General features: G+C 44.7%; 1 protein-coding gene across 2 annotated transcripts in view; it reads right to left on the minus strand.

Annotated features, from left to right (window-relative positions):
• Positions 1-3,562: 3,562 nt before the first annotated feature.
• The window catches only part of fhit (fragile histidine triad diadenosine triphosphatase), a 287,951-nt gene continuing 273,495 nt past the window's right edge, over positions 3,563-18,018 (minus strand). The window contains exons 9-10 of one of the 2 annotated variants that reach the window (XM_057361549.1): positions 3,945-4,055; positions 3,563-3,848 (exon numbers count right to left, since the gene is read on the minus strand). In XM_057361549.1, the coding sequence (XP_057217532.1) occupies positions 3,945-4,055 (111 nt within the window). In that variant the 3' untranslated portion in view covers positions 3,563-3,848. The remainder of the gene's footprint in view (positions 3,849-3,944; positions 4,056-18,018) is intronic. The other variant, XM_057361550.1, reaches the window with a different exon arrangement.

Here is an 18,018-nt window from a genome sequence, read left to right on the forward strand (position 1 = left end):
AATGGATCACAGAGCAGTCTCTTGTAGTGAAGCGAAAAGACTTTTTAATGTCTCAAAACCTGCGTTTAACTTCTCAAACAACATGTTCGGTTCACATCTCTTTCCTTTGATTATCAATGCTGTTTCAAATCTGTTGAATTTTAACGTTTAGTATCGGAAATCACACATGCACAGAATGTCTTCACATGTCGAGGGTCGACGCATGACAAAAATGATGTTGGAAATTAAACAGCACGTCCTTATATAACCCTGCACTGTCTTGTTTCTTAGAAGGTGGAAACTGAGATGAATAATGTCATTGTCAGTCACCAGCCAGAGTGCTCTTGTGCTCCACAAGAGGCCACTCCATACACCACCCGGACTGCCAATTCTTACTAAATTTCACATAAGCCTTTGGACACATTAATCAGTATTGCATTCATCTGTGTCTTGTTACCTATTGCACCTTTGCCAATTTAAATCCAGATTACACACTCATTCATTTCTTGGTATTGGTTTTAGTTAAAGCTGCTTTTGTTTTGTTATCCAGTTCTCTGTTCCCGGTTTTTGTATTGTTTGGACTGATTAACTGTGTATGACCTCTGCATGTTTTTTGGATTGTGCCCTGGATTACCCCTTCAATTAAACTGCACATGGATCTTAACCTCTGTGTCTGTGCATATCGAACAGAATACAAAGCCACACATGGATCCAGCAGTTCGACTCATCCACCTAAACCAAGGTAACTGCACCCTCGAGGACCACACCAGAAACTTTTAGACCTTTCCCAACATGTACATTACCCAGATTTCGCTTTAATTGACTATTACCTTATATGGACTAAACAACCCACTCAAAACTCACCTGACCCGCCATAGTCCTCGAGGGTCGCTGGTAGAATTTATAGACTATGCATTAGCATGCGTTGGGTCTCCCTTCACAGTGGGTGTTGTGGAGGAGGGACCTGCAGCCCACTCGCAAGATGGCTGCCTCACCTGAGCCCGCTGCCAAGATGGCCGCGGGCTCAGGTGGCCAAGTCCAAGAGTCCGCTCCTGAGCCAAGTCAAGTCCAAGAGTCCGCTCTTGAGCCAAGTCAAGTCCAAGAGTCCGCTCGTGAGCCAAGTCAAGTCCAAGAGTCCGCTCTTGAGCCAAGTCAAGTCCAAGAGTCCGCTCTTGAGCCAAGTCAAGTCCAAGAGTCCGCCCCTGAGCCAAGTAAAGTCCAAGAGTCCGCTCCTGAGCCAAGTCAAGTCCAAGAGTCCGCTCCTGAGCCAAGTCTAGCCCACGAATCCGCTCCTGAGCCAAGTCAAGCCCAAAAGTCAGTTCCTGAATCAAGTCCAGTCCATGAACTCGTTCCTGAGCCCATACCAACCCAGTCTATCCACCTAAGCCACCAGGGGCTCCACCTTTTCCGCCCAGATCACCATCTGTTTCATCGGCACCACCTGCTGGTCAGTCAACTCCATCAGTTCAGCCTCTGCTCTGGTCGTCGCCATCTCCTCCGCCACCACCACCATGGCCGCCGCCTCCAGTTCCATCAGCTCCGCTTCTAGCTTTGCTCTGGTTCTTGCTTTCAGCTCTGTCGCCCTCAGCTCAGCCGGTTCCACCGCCTACTCTGCCCTGGCCTCCGCCTCCAGTTCAATCGGCTCTGCCTCCTGCTATCCCAGCTCCGCTCCCAGCTCAGCCCTGGCACCCTCCTGCCATTCCACTTCTGCCTCCTGTGCTATTCCATGGTGCTGGCTCAACAACCATCCCTCTGTTCCGCCTCCACTCCACCACCCTCCTGGTCAAATCTGCTGTGAAGCGTCTGGAAGCCGCTCCTTTGAGGGGGGGCTATGTCACAGTCACCACCCAAGGTGTCCTTGTGCTCCACAAGAGGCCACTCCATACACCACCCGGACTGCCAATTCTTACTTCCCATTTCACATAAGCCTTTGGACTCATTAATCAGTATTGCATTCATCTGTGTCTTGTTACCTGTTGCACCTCTGCCTATTTAAACCCGGTTTACACACTCATTCATTGCTTGGTATTGGTTTTAGTTACAGCTGCTATTTTTTTGTTACCCAGTTCTCTGTTCCCAGTTTTTGTATTGTTTGTACTGATTATCTGTGTATAACCTCAGCGTGTTTTTGGATTGTGCCTTGGATTACCCCTTCAATTAAACTTAACATGGATCTTAACCTCTGTGTCTGTGCATATCGTAACAGTCATAACATTTTGACAATTATCTGCTGTGAGCTACAAGAACATTTAGACCCACATCTAAATAAGGGATGTACTTTAAAAACACTTCAGAGCCAGGAAAACTAATAGTCAGAAATACAATCTAGACATGAATTTTAATATAACATCTATGCGGCACTTAAATGAATTCAAGTGTCTATTAATAGTATGCCTTAAGGAAAAGGTAATATGTACTAAGAATATCTTGTTCCCTGCTTTTAGCAAACATTAAAGGGATAGTTCAGCCAAAAATAAAAATTCTGTCATCTGTCAGGTTGTTCTAAATCTGTATGACTCTTTCGTTCTGTGGAACACAAAAGAAGATATTTTGAGAAATGTCTCAATGGGTTTTGTGTCAATACAATGGAAGTCAATGGGGGTCAATAGAAGCTTAGTGAAACTCTAAGTATTACATCAGCAAATATGAATGCGTTCAACTGGGTGAATTTGTAGATTTCTCACCCGCTCAAACTGCTACACACATTTTCTTAAAGAAATCCCATGAGTATAATGAGTATTGTTTAAAATTCATGGGCCTTTTTACAACTTGATTACTCCTAAAGGCTGTGGGCCGGTAGACATTACCCTGTCAGAATTGTATTTCCTTTTCCAGATGAGTAAGGGGCCAGTCAACACCGTTTTATTTCCACATTGATAAAATGATAAAAGTCATAATAGTCTCCAGCGCTGGGACCACAGGCAGGGTAACTAACGCCTCACTTCAACAATAAAGGCTTATTTGTGGCAAACGCAACATCTCTGTTTATCCTCATTGATACTCTATCAACGAAAGTTCTAGTTTGCCATTTCATTTTTCAATATTTAGGTAAACAGATTTCATTAAAGGGAGTTTCTGGCTCTCCAGGCATCAGAGCCTAAATCTGTGTCAAGCCTCGAGCATTTCATTAGGTGTAAGAAGATCAGTGAAAGCATTTGGATTGGAAAGCAGTTCTTCGTTTTGGTTTAATTTACTGTCTCATTTCAAGCACAGAACGTGGTATAAACTGATATCAGATAAAACAATCCCACTCGTGTGAAACATTTTTTTACAGACAATTTTACCAAAAAACTATATTGTTGCTTAGTTTTTCTTTTGTACTTGCTTTATTAATATTAAAGGGATAGTTCACCCAAATATTCTGTCATCATTTAGACATCCGCAGATTGTTCCAAACCTGTATAAATGTATTTATTCTGATGAACACAAAGGAAGATATTTGGAAGAATGTCAGTAACCAAACAGATCTCATCCCCCCATTGACTCCCATAGTATTTAGTGTTCCTACTGTGGCATTAAATGGGGGATGAGATCTGTTTGGTTATTGACATTCTTCCAAATATCTTCCTCTGTGTTCAGCAAAACAAAGATATTTATAAAGGGTGAGTAAATGATGACAAGTTTGGGTAAACTATCCCTTTAAGTTCTTTCTAAAGAGCTTTTGAATAATTCCTCCCTGTAGTCTGTTTGTGGTATTTAAGTTTATTAAACCCACTAACCTGTAAAATAGCTTTGATACACTTTTGAAAGAAAAATGTTTATTTATCCACAGAAATACAAAAATTAACTTAAGTTTTAATTTGATGCTAAAGATCAGTTAACATATATAATCACAACTTGTTGTCGTCTTCCATCTGAATCAGCCACTCCTGGTTAAATAACAAAAAGTTATGAAAGATATTAAAAGTTAATCTGAGTATATGCAGAACTGTACACAATAAAAACTGAAATAATCATATTATTACCTAAAGAGGTTCATTGAAGAGGCCTCGTAATTCTGACGCCTCTTTGGTCATCTCCTCTTCTGATCTCCATTTGGAAGGAACATCCTCACCTTCTTTGTCATGTTTCTGGAGCTGCAAATTCAACACCAAATAGTAAGTCAAAGTGTTCACGCACGACAATTATTAGGTGACAGGTAAGAAACACTATTCACTATTATTGGTTATACTCAAAGTAAAACAAATTAAACTGCTAACCAAAAATGTTAAACTTGACATGAATGTTATATATATTATTTGAGTACATTTTATACATGTTTGAGGATGTGCTGTACAAACAAAAGACTACATCTCTTAACCAGCAAAAATAATAGTTTAGTTCAGATTCAATTTGAGCATCATCTTCCACTTCAACCCAGTTAAAAGCTGACTGCTGAAAAACACATCCATTGTCATAAATAAAGAAGCTTTCAGTCCAAGATGCTCAAGTGAGGCGACGAGGTGACAGACCTTTTAAGATTTATAAATGCTTTGAAGTGACTTCATCTTTCTTCCTTTTAATAACAAATGCAATGCATAAAGACATATGGCACACAAGGCACATCAGGGCTCAGAAATGGTGAAGATGATCCCACTCTGCAGTAAAGGCTGATGTTATCTATGTTATTTATCACTGGCCATAATGTTCCTCTATTCATGCACGACACATGCTCAGAAATTATGCTGTACATGATGGAGTCAGTGGAAGCATAAACATATTGAATGAGACAGGTTCTGAAAAGCTATACATGTGTATTTAAGTACTCAGTTTAACAGCAAATATGTGTCAGAAATGTCAGCGGAAAGCGATTTAGACAAAAGCATGCGGGCTTGTTGGATTTACACTGATATTTGTTTTGACAGCACTACAGAAATGGGAAAGTTTATATATGCACACTGAATTAGATGTCAGAAATGACTTTTATAATCATGAACATTTGAACACATTAAACAATTAGATATGTAATTTAAGACGTCAGCAAAATGATGCTCTGTGTGTATAGATGTGTAAAAAACGAATCACGTTATCTTAGTAACGTCTGTCAGTGGGGACCATATTAAAATGTCAATCCTGTTGACACAACAACTTTTAATTAAAAAGTGGATTATTGTAGAAATATCGGCATTAAATTATATTTCTAAGAAGTTTAGAAGGCATAATTCAGAAGCGAACTGTGACGTTTGAGCCTTGGCCCTCTGCCCACTTGATAACAAAGTTCAACCGCATGCTGTTTTGCTTTTTGAATGACATTTTCCGCATTTTTTTGAAGTTTGGCAGTTGGCGAACGAACTTCGGGTGCTTCTTCCGCTTTACGAGATTGCTGGTGAACAACCACCCAGATGGAGAGTTAGCAAAAAACAAAGCGCGCCCGTTTAGAACGATGATATGATTGGTCAGTTTTACTGCCACTCAAAATGAATCTCTCCCATTGATTTACTGTACTGTCAGCGGTATGCTAATTGGAGGGGCTGATGTAAGCTTGCGTTCGATTTCTTGCAGCATGCGCAGGCTGCGCAGACAGCATATGACATCGCAGAACTGTGACTGCTCCGTGATCCTGAATTACTCTCGTGAGACTTGGAAATCTCACGTGGATAGAGTCCGCATCGATCCAGGAAGTCAGATATACTTATCTAATAGGAAAAATCGGCAGACTTTAATTGAAAATAATATTTTAAATATTATTTTTTACTATACACTGTAAAAAATTAAAGTTTCTTTGAGGAACCATTTGGGGTTCTTCACATTGCCACGCCGGCAGAACCCTCAGGGGAAACTCAAGGCACCGCTTAATGAAGGGCGGTTCTCTGAGGAACCCTCAAGACTTCTTGGGGATCCCTTTTATTAAAATGGTCTGGAACCATCTTGGGTGCTTCAAGGCACCATTTCACAGTTTATATTTGCTATTCACAATATTTTAATAAGCATAAATACTAAAACCAAATACAAAGCAAACAGTTTATTGATAAACAACAACAATTTACATTGAATAAATATTCACAGAATAGTCAATATTGTACAATTCTAAATTCATGAAATTAAATGTATAATTAATATTGTGTTGGTGATATTGTTATAAATTCATCTTAACAAAACTAACCAAATAATTTGCCTTAACTTTAAATATAAATACAGAAATATTTCAGGTACTTTGTACAAAAGTACAATAGTAAAAAAGTCCAGCAAAAACGTAGTGTCTCATAGCAAGGCCTACACCAACGGTAAAGTTGTAATTTGCCAAAAAGCAAATCCTTGCGAGCTAGAGGAAAACAATGCTGTTCTCTCCAAATGGGTTTCCTGCTATTACCAGGTGGTGTGAGGATCCAAGTAGGCAGCGTCAAAATTATTTCTATAGTGCATTTCACAATTTTGTATTGCTAAAGTAGATATGTATTTATGGCAAAAAGAGAACAGGAGCTGCGCCTGTTGGCCTTAGGTGTCCCAGGCAGTGCAGGGATGAGCATCAGGGTGGGCTGGGTCTGTTGGCCTTGGGTGTCCAGACACGGAGACAAAATGAGGGATTTAGATAACGTCTCATAAAACGTTACATTTAATCATTTAGCACATTACAAATTGGTTTAGAAATATAACAATAAACAAAATATTACAATGCCTGAAAGTCACTGCTTTGGTCTATGGTTAAGGAGTACAATAGGCTATTTATAGTAACAACTGTAATAATCCACTTTATTCAGATTTTTTTATTGTCAGTGAGTATTTTTACATGTGCAAATATAACAAATAACATACAGTATATCATAATAAATACAATACTTACTTTTTTTGTCTGCTCAACTGGAAAATACAGAACATTCTGAGGAAAAATTATAAAAACAGAACTGAATATGATAAAAATATTTAATTACAGACAATTTATGTAACATGGGTGTTGAAACCATTCAACACAAACAACAATAAGTAAAAAAAGAGCTATACATTCACTAAAAGTGGCTAAAAGTCATTGTTTGTCATTTAACATTAACGTTAAACAATTAACGTTAGCCCCACAAGCTTCATCTTAACTTATATTCGTTAGCACCTCGGCTAAAACATGCGCTGCCTACACTGTGTAAATAAATGGTTTAAACAGCCAAAAGCGGCCACACAATTAGACGTGTCAGAGTATACATTTATATAAATAGTATATAGTTAGTATATTTAAGTTATTTATATATTTTGACTTTACTTACCTCCAATGGGACAGTCGAGAGGTTGTTGCGATCCGTTATTTTGAATTCCCGCCTGTGGCGCGAGCGGAACAACACCGGTGAACACTCGTGCCACTCATGTTTGATCGCAGACGGATCGGCGACATCAAAGCACAGTGAGAGCTATTTGTGAACTGACTGCTCTGTATGCTTTAGAGATGTTATTCTAAGTCCGTATGCTTTTTGTCATAAGGTGATCGGTCTGCGCAGAGCGGGAAAAAGTTAAACACACATATTACTAACGAAAGCGCCACATGGCACATGCCTTGACTCTGAGACATTGGGCCAACAGCGCCACAGTACTGTGGAGGGCGAGACTGCACAATAAACACACAGAGCAGCTGCAGTTTGTTTGGATGGAAAGCACAACAACGTTTACATTTTCATAAGATTTCAGTGACTTAGGATCTACTTATAGAATAAAAATGTTTAGTCTCCAATTAATATAATATTAATAGTAAGAAATATAAAATAATTAAAAGCTTGCTAAAAAATTTCAAAATAACATTTAGCCTTTTCTAATCATGTGCATGATTTTAAAATGTGTGTTCACATAGCAGGGGCCAAAAAAACAAACTTTGGACTATTCTTATTCTCATAAAACATCAAAATGATCAGACAGAAAAATTTCATGCAGAATTTTGGGGATTTTTTGTTACATGATTGGCTGTGAAGTTCCTGCGGGAAGTTCCTGCGGGAAAGGAACTTTCTCTACCAAGTTCCCCGCTCTCGGCAAAAATGTGATACCATCGAGCGTCTACTCTTGATGTGTCGCTCCGAATCACTCAGATCCGAGGAGCGGTTTCCGTTTAGCTTTACAAGCTCCAAGAACAAATAGGAAAGTACATTCCACTTCCACCCAAAACACATTTCCACCCCGAGTTCATCTTATGGATGCATTGATATATCCTCAAGGGAAACCACGGGGGGCTGCAACGCCGCGCAATGATGGAACGAAGAAACGGATTCATAGCTCGAGCAGCATTTGTCTTTAGACAGAGAACAAATACAGACAAGCAGAGAACAACCAGATGATAAGTAACTCTGACAGTCTCAGCTGCCTGGTTTTGTTTGTGTTTCCGACAAGGACAGCCTATAGCTTTTGAAACATAGCTGTTTGTGACAGTGACATTTTGTTCGCATGGGGTTAACAACAATGGAGTACATTTGTTACATTTACGATTTAAAATAGGCAAATACAATGTGTTTTGTTAAAATGTATTTATAGTATTTAATATTATGCTGGGATATAATTATGCCAGTAGCGAGCCCTCTAGGCCCTCTGTGATGACCTACACTGTAAAAATAAAAGGTGCCCCAAATATCCTGTTGTGTATTCAACGAACCTTAAACTGTATTTTAAGTGCTACAAAGCTCCCTTTCTCATAATAGGGTTATGGTGGAATCATCTATAGTCTTTGTGCTTCTTCCAGGAACTTATAAGATTCTTGAATAACCCCACATTCAGTTGTGAAGTTCTGGAGTCACCTTTTCACTACACTGGGACCTCAAAGTGCTTTGGGGGTTATTGAAGGAACTCAAATTCTAAAAAATGGTTCTTGTAAGATCTGTAACCTTGTAAGTGGTTCCTGGAGAATCTCTCTTGTACAAAACAGTATCTAGAGGAACAAGGATTTCTTTAGAAGATTTAGTTTCTTTTTGCAATATTACAAAGCACTGGTACAAAATCCACTGTCACATACAGCATATGCCTACAGGTCTATCTGTCCATAGTTCTTGTGGTCAGCATTGTCTGGATGTACGTTGAAATTGAACTATAAAACAGTCACATGATATTTTCGCTCAGTTGATTCACTCAAAAAAGGTCTCATTCTCTCTGGTATCACCTTCTTGCAGTAGCTCCTCATTGCAGAACGCGAGAGGGGGCAAGGTTGGATCCAGATCCAATCTCCTCCTATTGCACTGGGATTGGTCAACATTGGATCCAGTCTCCTCCCACTGCGTCTTGATTGGTCAACACTTTTCTGCAGCAGTTTTGAGTCATACTCATGTTGTTGCTCTGAGTCGTAACTAAAGTTATTCTTTTGACGGAAAAACAAACTAGCGGAAGACAAACTTTATTTATTAACGTATTTTTAATAGCATATTTTATTAGATTTAAGTTTAGGGTAGGTTTAACATAACTGTGATTATTACTTACAGGCGTACACTAAATTATGTTTACACTGATAAGAGCAAACTTTGGCGACCACGGGTTGCAACTTAACTCTCCAAATTGCGGCTAAGTATATAAAGTGGGAGGAGCTGGATCTGGATCCAACCTCACCCCCTGATCTTTTGTTCTGCAGTGAGGACCATCTCCCTTCTTGGCTGGAATTTTTTTATCGTGTCTGATCTCCCCATAGAGAGAGAGAGACAATAAAAAGGCAAAAAATCCAGAATCTCACATGTGAAGTCATGGTGGCCCGCTGACTAAATTCTGACTGACACACTACTGTGACTCCAGCATCACTTGAGGGACCCGCTCGAATGTTCGATGACATGCACCACTACATCACACTAGCATAAGAGCAGAGCTCTGCGGGAATACTGCGGAGCTGCAGTGCTTGGGAATGCTATAGGAATAAAAAACCTTCAGCAGATTTACCAACCACTGTCGTCACATCGCATCACAGATATCTCACAGGTAGGATGAGATGAAGGACAGGTAGGATTTTTACATTCCTCCCAAACAGATCAATGTGTCTTGCAAACTGGTGAAATCAGTTTGCACATTAAAGACAATTTGGGACAAATATCACGTAATTTATTAGTGAACTATGTGAGTGGCATGTAAAGATTTGGAGCAGCATTTACTGTAGAGGTGTAACTAGGGATGGGCGATATTATATCGTTTGCGATATACCGGTAGAAATTCCCCACACGATAGGAATTAGTCTTCCCGCGATACAAAAGATAAATTCTAGATGATGACGTATTTCTTTGTGAGACCCATTCACAGCTCATATGTGAAGTGAAAACGGGTATAGCAGAGGGCGGACGTGAAGCTGAGATAGAGTTTGCACTAAAAGACGAGCTCTAAATCTCGTTTAGGTTGGCACTGTAGATGCATCCGAGTTAATGTTTAGTTTCACTTTCGTTTTATTGAATTCGTTTGTTAAGTATTCGTTGAGTCATAATACGTTACACCACAACATTTAGTTTGGCTAAAAGTATTTATTTAAACATTCGTTAGATGTTATGCGCGCGTGCGTAAATTGTTTAATACGATTTCTTGCCTGTTATATACAGGATGAACGGAGCGTCCCGTGCGCAGCTCGCGCCCACATGTGCTTTCATAGCGACACAGCGTGCACAGCACTGCTGCCTGTTTACATACAGTACACATGCGAGTTTGTATTACGTTATTTTAAATACGTTTATGAGCGTATAAAAGCATGGATTATTTAATTAGATTTCTTTTATCCGCATTTTTCTGTTCTCTTTCTGTAGCGCGAGTCATAGACAGATTCAGTGTATGTTGCTGTGAGAAGAGAAGGTTCACACAGTTCAAGAGAGTGATTGACAGCGCGATGCGATCGATCGTTTCCATCCCCAAAATAGAATATATACAGTTTTATATGACATGATGTGTTTATTGAGCTTTAGTTCATTTAACTTTTCTTTACTACAACCTTTTGAAGTTGAATCTCACTATTATATTTTATATTTACAAAAATACTGTAGGTATATTTTAGGAGCAGTTTGATTTGGGATAAGTTTTACTTTTTGATAATATTTGTTTTTCTCAGGGGCTAGACTACATGCAGCTACGATCACTTGATGCAAAAAACAGCGGTGGATGGCGTTATGGATATATCGTCCTTTTTATCGTTATCGCAACAAATACCAGGAATTATCGTGATCGAGTTTTAGGGCCATATCGCCCATCCCTAGGTGTAACTGGTGCTGTTGGTATGTGACGTTGTGTCGAGCTGACAGATGGGGTTCGCTCTTGAGAACCTATCAACTTCTGACTAGTTTAGAAAAGGCCAATGAAATTGGCGAATGAAATTTGTATGCCGGACTCCGCCCCCGGATATCCGGGTATAAAAGGGAGACGGCGTGCTGCATTCATTCACCTTTTGTTCTTCGGAGCCTTCACACTGATCGACTTCGAGACTTCAATCTCCACGCCGAATTACTACTGGAATCTTATGACGTGGTGCAGCGGATGGTCCCTTCCTGCAGCGACTTCCCCTGGGAGTCTCGGAAGTTCCAGAAGTGTTCGAGTTTTTTTCTCTAAAAGAGCAAATTTCTCCAGCGTGGCATGTCCCGCTGTTCTCGTGGGTGCAACACACTTATCGAGGAGGGGGGCAGCCAATACGCTGGGGCAGATGTTGTGGATACGTCCTGGCCGCACTGCGGGCGGTTGACGATTCAGACGTTGCGTCACAGGTGGCTGTGTTCCCACGGGACTCAGCCACCACCTCGTCTGCTCCCCGTTCCGTGACGGCAGGACTATGGCCCTGCCACCCGCTACGGCAAGCAGCGAGGGTGATATGAGGATTACTGTGAGCGTTTATCCGCCAGCCACTGGCTCACGGACCGTTCGCACCTCGTCTCGCTCGTCTGCCCGTTCCCCAGGAGACGGTCCCTTGTTCCTCAAACACGTATTCGGACACGATGCGTGATGATGAGATGTCTCTTGCAGCATCAGGAGGTCACGTACTGCCATCCCACTCCGACGATTCCTTGGGCTCCCTCCCTCGGGGGGTCGAGCCCAGGAAGAAGCGGACGTCGAAATGTCAGCCATGCTTTCCCGGGCCGCCGTGAGCGTTGGGTTGCAGTGCCCACACTGCCTCTCACAGCGCTCGCGGCTGGCTACATGGCGCCTCGGGATTGAGCGAGGCTCCAAGCCGCGCCCGCCCCCAGTGCCATGTTTACAGGAAGTGCATGAGGAACTTAGTAAGACCTGGAACGCCCCCTTTCCGGCACGTTCACATCAAACAAAGTTCTGTCACCCTCTCTTCCCTCGAGGGTGAGGCAGCTAGAGGATACGTCGATGTCCCCCAGGTGGAGTGTGCCGCCGCGGTGCATTCGTGCCCGCAGGCGGCGGCCATCTGGGGCATGTGGGGTCTCTGCATTTCTGGTGTCGAGAGCTTACATTGTGGCAGACCAAGCTGCCTCCTCTCTCCGCGCTATGGCTCCTGCCAGGCCAAGGCATTGAGAGAGCTCCACGAGGGTAAGACCGACCCAGGGCTTATGCAGGAACTCCGCGCCGCCACCGACCTCACTCTATGGGCGACCAAGGTGACCGCGTGGGCCCTGGGTCGGCGATGTCCACACTTGTGGTCCATGAGAGACACCTCTGGCCGAACCTTGCACAGATGAGTAACACCGAGAAGGTCCGCTTTCTCGATGCACCCATCTCGCAAGGGGGAGGGGGCTGTTTGGTGACGCTGTCGAGCCGCAGTTCTCGACAGTAAAGCAGCAGACAGAGGATATCAAACATATCCTCCCCCGCCGCGACTCGGCCGCCGAGTCCCATGCAAAGTTTGCTTCCAGGCAGCCCTGGTCCTCTTCGACGCCCTCCGGCTCTGGCGCCCCCCACTCAGGCGGCCCCCCGGAAGAGACATCGAAGAGGAGACCATCGCCCCATCAGCAGCCGCGGCGAAAGCAGCCCTCATGGGACGAGCCCAGGGAGATCGAGAATACCATCGGGCCCGACCCCAGCCACTCCATCGCTGGGGGATCGGAGAGGGACGGTTCCTGCCTTTCATGTCTCGATCCTCCCTCGACATCGGCCGTTCCTACGGTTCGCTTTCGAGGGGCGGGCATATCAGTACAGGGTCCTCCCCTTCGGTCTGGCCCTGTGTCCACGTGTCTTCACGAAGATCATGGAAGCCACCCTCTTTCCCCTCAGGGAAAGAAGTGTGCGGGTACTGAACTATCTCGACGACTGGCTCATCTTGGCACACTCATGAGGTCTGTTGTGTACACACAGGGACCTGGTGCTCAGGAACCTAGATCGGTTGGGGCTACAGGTCAACTGGGAAAAGAGCAAGCTCTCCCCGGTGCAGAGCATCCTCTTTCTCGGTATGAAACTCGACTCGGTCTCCATGACAGCGCGACTGACTACAGAGCACGCCCAGTCAGTGTTGGACTGCCTGAAGGTTCTCAGGCAGTCAGCGGTCCCCCTGAAACAATTTCAGAGGCTCCTGGGATACATGGCATCCTCGGCAGGGGTGGTCCCCCTCGGGTAGATGCAAATGCGACCGCTCCAACACTGGCTACAGAGTCGGGTTCCTTGGAGAGCGTGGCACACCGGCAGCAGGCGTATGGTCATCATGCCTGTCTGCCGACGCACCCTGACCCCCTGGTCTTCTATGACCTTTTTGCGGACAGGAGTCCCCCTAGGGCAGATGTCAAGACACGTCGTGGTGGCGACGGATGCCTTCCTGCAGGGTTGGGGTGCCGTGTGCAACAGGCACGCAGTGTCGGGGTGGTGGACGGGCCCCCGCCTGCGTTGGCATATCGACTGCCTAGAGTTGTGGGCTGTGCTACTTGCACTGAGTAGGTTACAACCTCTCGTGCGGGGCAAGCACGTGCTGGTCCGGACGGACAGCACAGCTGCCGTGGCGTATATCAATCGTCAGGGTGGCGTTTGCTCACGGCAGCTAACACGACTCGCCCGACGCCTCCTCCTTTGGAGTCAGCAGGTGATCAGCTACCTGCGAGCCACACACATCCCAGGCATCCTGAACCAGACAGCCGACGCGCTCTCTCGTCAGTCGACGCCTCGTGGAGAGTGGCGACTCCATCCCTGTGCCAGCTCATATGGGAGCAGTTCGGCCAGGCACAGGTGGACCTGTTGCCTCCCCGGACTCCACCCATTGTTCGCTTTGGTACTCCCTGACTGAGGCACCCCTCGGCACGGATTCCCTTGCGCACAGCTGGCCACGGGACAAGCGGAAGTATGCCTTCCCCCCAGTGAGCTGCATTGCACAGACCCTGTGCAAGGTCAGGGAAGAGGAGCATCAAGTGGTACTATTTGCGCCCTACTGGCCCAACTGGACTTGGTTCTCAGAGCTGGTGCTTCTGATAACAACTCCCCCCTGGCTGATTCCCCTGACAGAGGACCTTCTGTCACAGGGGAAGGGCACGTAATGGCATCCCAGGCAGACCCCTTGAACTTCCATGTCTGGAAGGGACGAGAAGATCCTGAGTGGCCCACCCCCTGCGTGGTTGGGACATCACTCAGGCTAGGGCCTCGGCCACTAAGCGGCTATACGCCGATAAGTGGTGCCTCTTCTCGTCCTGGTGCTCTTCTCGAAGAGAAGACACGCGGAGTTGCTCGATCGGGAACGTGCTGTCCCTTCCTCAAGAGAGACTGGAGAGTAACCTCTCCCCCCTCCTCACTGGGAGTGTATGTCGCCGCTACGGCCGCTCATCACGACCTAGTTGCTGGGAAGCCTCTGGGACAGCACGACCTGGTCATTAGGTTCCTAAGGGGCGCGAGAAGGCGCCGCCTCATCCGTGCTCCGTACCCTCTTGCGACCTAGGTGGCGGGCCTCAAGAGCCCCCCCCTTCTAGCCCCTCGGAGCTGCCGCTCTTTCTCACTTCATGATAAAGACGGCTCTCCTGATGGCGCTCACCTCCAAGAGGGTAGGGGACCTACAAGCACCCTCCGTGTCCCCAGATTGCCTAGAACTCGGGCCCGGTGATTCTCACATTATCCTGAGACCCCGGCTACGTGCCCAAAGTTCCCACCACTCCCCCTAGAGACCAAGTGGTGAACCTGCAGGCGCTCCCCACTGGGGAGGAAGACCCAACCCCATCCGTGTTGTGTCCAGTACGCGCACTGCGCCTCTGCTTGGACCGCACGCAGAGCTTCAGAAGCTCTGAGCAGCTCTTTGTCTGTTTTGGAGGTGAGCAGAAGGGGAGGGCTGTCTCCAAACAGAAGCTGGCGCACTGGATCGTGGATGCCGTCGCTACGAGGTTCTAATACCTACGCATGGAACCGGTGTCAGCCCGCGTCCTGCAGGGCAACACGTAGGACCGGCAGACGGTAGGGTGTACGCCTGCGAAAGCCCTTCCCCCTTCCTCTAGGGTGATCAGCGGCTATTTACGCCTCCCTTCTTTCCCCACTGGGTAAAGAACAGGCATTCCATCCAGCAAAATTAGAACACTATTATATTTTCTGGGTTTATAGAAATTTTATATGAGTTATATGAGTAAATGTAAAGTTGATCCTCAATCTGATAGCAGTCAGATCGAGCAAGATGTGAAAAGTCAATAGAGACAAAACACCAAGCACCAATAGAGACATCAATAAGCACCTCCTTGGGCAGGCTGGGCAGAGCAGCCCTGCCCCCTTAGGCCGGGTAACAGTTGAGTTATCTACCACATAGCTCTAACCAGACCTAGTGCTCCAGACGTGGTAACCCCCCCCCCAGTGGGCGGTTCCGTCTGATGTATCCTCATGAATGGTTCCCACCTCGGTAACCCATGACCTCCCTAGGTGGACTCCCACCTTGTGGTTAACGCCTTCAGTCCACACATTTTCCCATGAGTTCTCCCCTGATGGTGAGACCATGTGTTGTCTCCACTAATTCCTCCCTACGGTAGGTAGTGGTCTCTGTAGCGTTTTTCCCCCGGGGGGATTAATGCTTACGCAGTGGCCCTTACGGTGCCGGGCGGCTTCTCGCTGTTAGAGAATCAAGGCCTCCGCCCGTGACGGCCGGTGGCAGGGGCTTCCCACCTTTTCTTCAAAAGCTCTGGGACCCCCTACCTCTCCACTGGACGGTTAAAATTTCGCGCTAGCGCTCGTCTGACTCACACAGGCCAGTCAGCGTCACTCCGCTGGAGATTGTGACGTGGCACAGCACTGTGGCATTTTCCATAGGAACCCCATCTGTCGGCTCGACACAACTTCGAGAGACCGACAGAAAGGGAACGTCTTGGTTACGGATGTAACCTCAGTTCCCTGATGGAGGGAACGAGACGTTGTGTCCTTCTTGCCACAACGCTGGCCACCCGCCACAGCGGTCGAGGGATGCTCAGGCTCCTCAGACCAAAAGGCTGAATGGATGCAGCACGCCATCTCCCTTTTATACCCAGATATCCGGGGGCGGAGTCCGGCATGCAAATTTCATTCGCCAATTTCATTGGCCTTTTCTAAACTAGTCAGAAGTTGATAGGTTCTCAAGAGCGAACCCCATCTGTCGGCTCGACACAACATCTCGTTCCCTCCATCAGGGAACTGAGGGGTTACATCCGTAACCAAGACGTTTTGTGTCCATACAATAGAATTCAATGGGGACCAACAGATTTGGATCAAAACATTCTTCAAAATATCTTCCTTTGTGTTCTGCAAAAGAAAGAAAGCCATACAGGTTTGAAATGACAAGAGGGTGATTAAATGATGAACAAATTTAGATTTTTGGGTGATCTATCACTGTGTTTTGGGTGTCACCGGGTGTTGCTATGGGGTTGCTAGGGTGTTTTATCTCTATTGACTTTTCACATCTTGCTCGATCTGACTGCTATCAGATTGAGGATCAACTTTACATTTACACATATAACTCATATAAAATTTATATAAACCCATAAAATATAATAGTGTTCTAATTTTGCTGTTTTCTTTGAGAAAGTTCCTGTGTTTACCCCATATAAGGCATTGTATCTTCTTGTTTATCTATTAACCGCTCACACAAGATCGAGATTGGAGTGATTTTTCATCATTTGATTGAATGGTTTACATACTCATAATTGGTATAGGCTATCAACATAAAAATGACACTTCATTTCGGAGCTTTAATCTTTAAATAAGACGTTTTTTGTAACAGAGTACCATGTGACAGAATAATAATTTGTATCAATCTTCAAATGTCTTTCATCTGTGCAGTTATTACCCAATTATCAAAGACCTTTTGATCACACATTCAAAGAATGAAAGAGATTAGATAAAGAAAAAATATTTTGAAAGGAAAAATGTAGTTATATGCTCCTGATTTGGTTATCAACTTTTCAAAGCATCATTAGATTTTATATCATACAAAAACATAGAAGACAAACAGTTCTTTTAAGAGTTTAAGAGTTCGTTTAATTGTTTAGACATTGTGCCCACATTGTATACATATACAGTACATATACATATATACAGTATCTCACAGAAGTGAGTACACCCCTCACATTTTTGTAAATATTTTATTTTATCTTTTCATGTGACAAAACTGAAGAAATGAAACTTTTCTACAATATAAAGTAGTGAGTGTACAGCTTGCTGTCTCCTCAAAATAACTCAAAACACACAGCCATTAATGTCTAAACCGCTGGCAACAAAAGTGAGTACACCCCTAAGTGAAAATGTCCACATTGGGCCCAATTAGCCATTTTCCCTCCCCGGTGTCATGTGATTATTTAGTGTTACAAGGTCTCAGGTGTGAATGGGGAGCAGGTGTGTTAAATTTGCTGTTATCGCTCTCACTCTCTCATACTGGTCACTGGAAGTGACATGGCACCTCATGACAAAGAACTCTGAGGATTGAAAAAAAGAATTGTTGCTCTACCTAAAGATGGCCAAGGTTATAAGAAGATTGCCAAGAGCCTGAAACTGAGCTGCAGCACGGTGGCCAAGACCATACAGCGGTTTAACAGGACAGGTTCCACTCAGGTCGACCAAAGAAGTTGAGTGCACATGCTCAGCGTCATGTCCAGAGGATGTCTTTGTGAAATAGACGTATATGAGTGCTGCCAGCATTGGTGCAGAGGTTGAAGGGGTGGGGGTCACCCTGTCAGTGCTCAGACCATACATCAAATTGGTCTGCATGGCTGTCATCCCAGAAGGAAGCCTCTTCTAAAGATGATGCACAAGAAAGCCCGCAAACAGTTTGCTGAAGACAAG

This window comes from Triplophysa rosa, linkage group LG20, assembly GCF_024868665.1.
Source record: "Triplophysa rosa linkage group LG20, Trosa_1v2, whole genome shotgun sequence".
Classification (NCBI taxonomy): Eukaryota; Metazoa; Chordata; class Actinopteri; order Cypriniformes; family Nemacheilidae; genus Triplophysa; species Triplophysa rosa.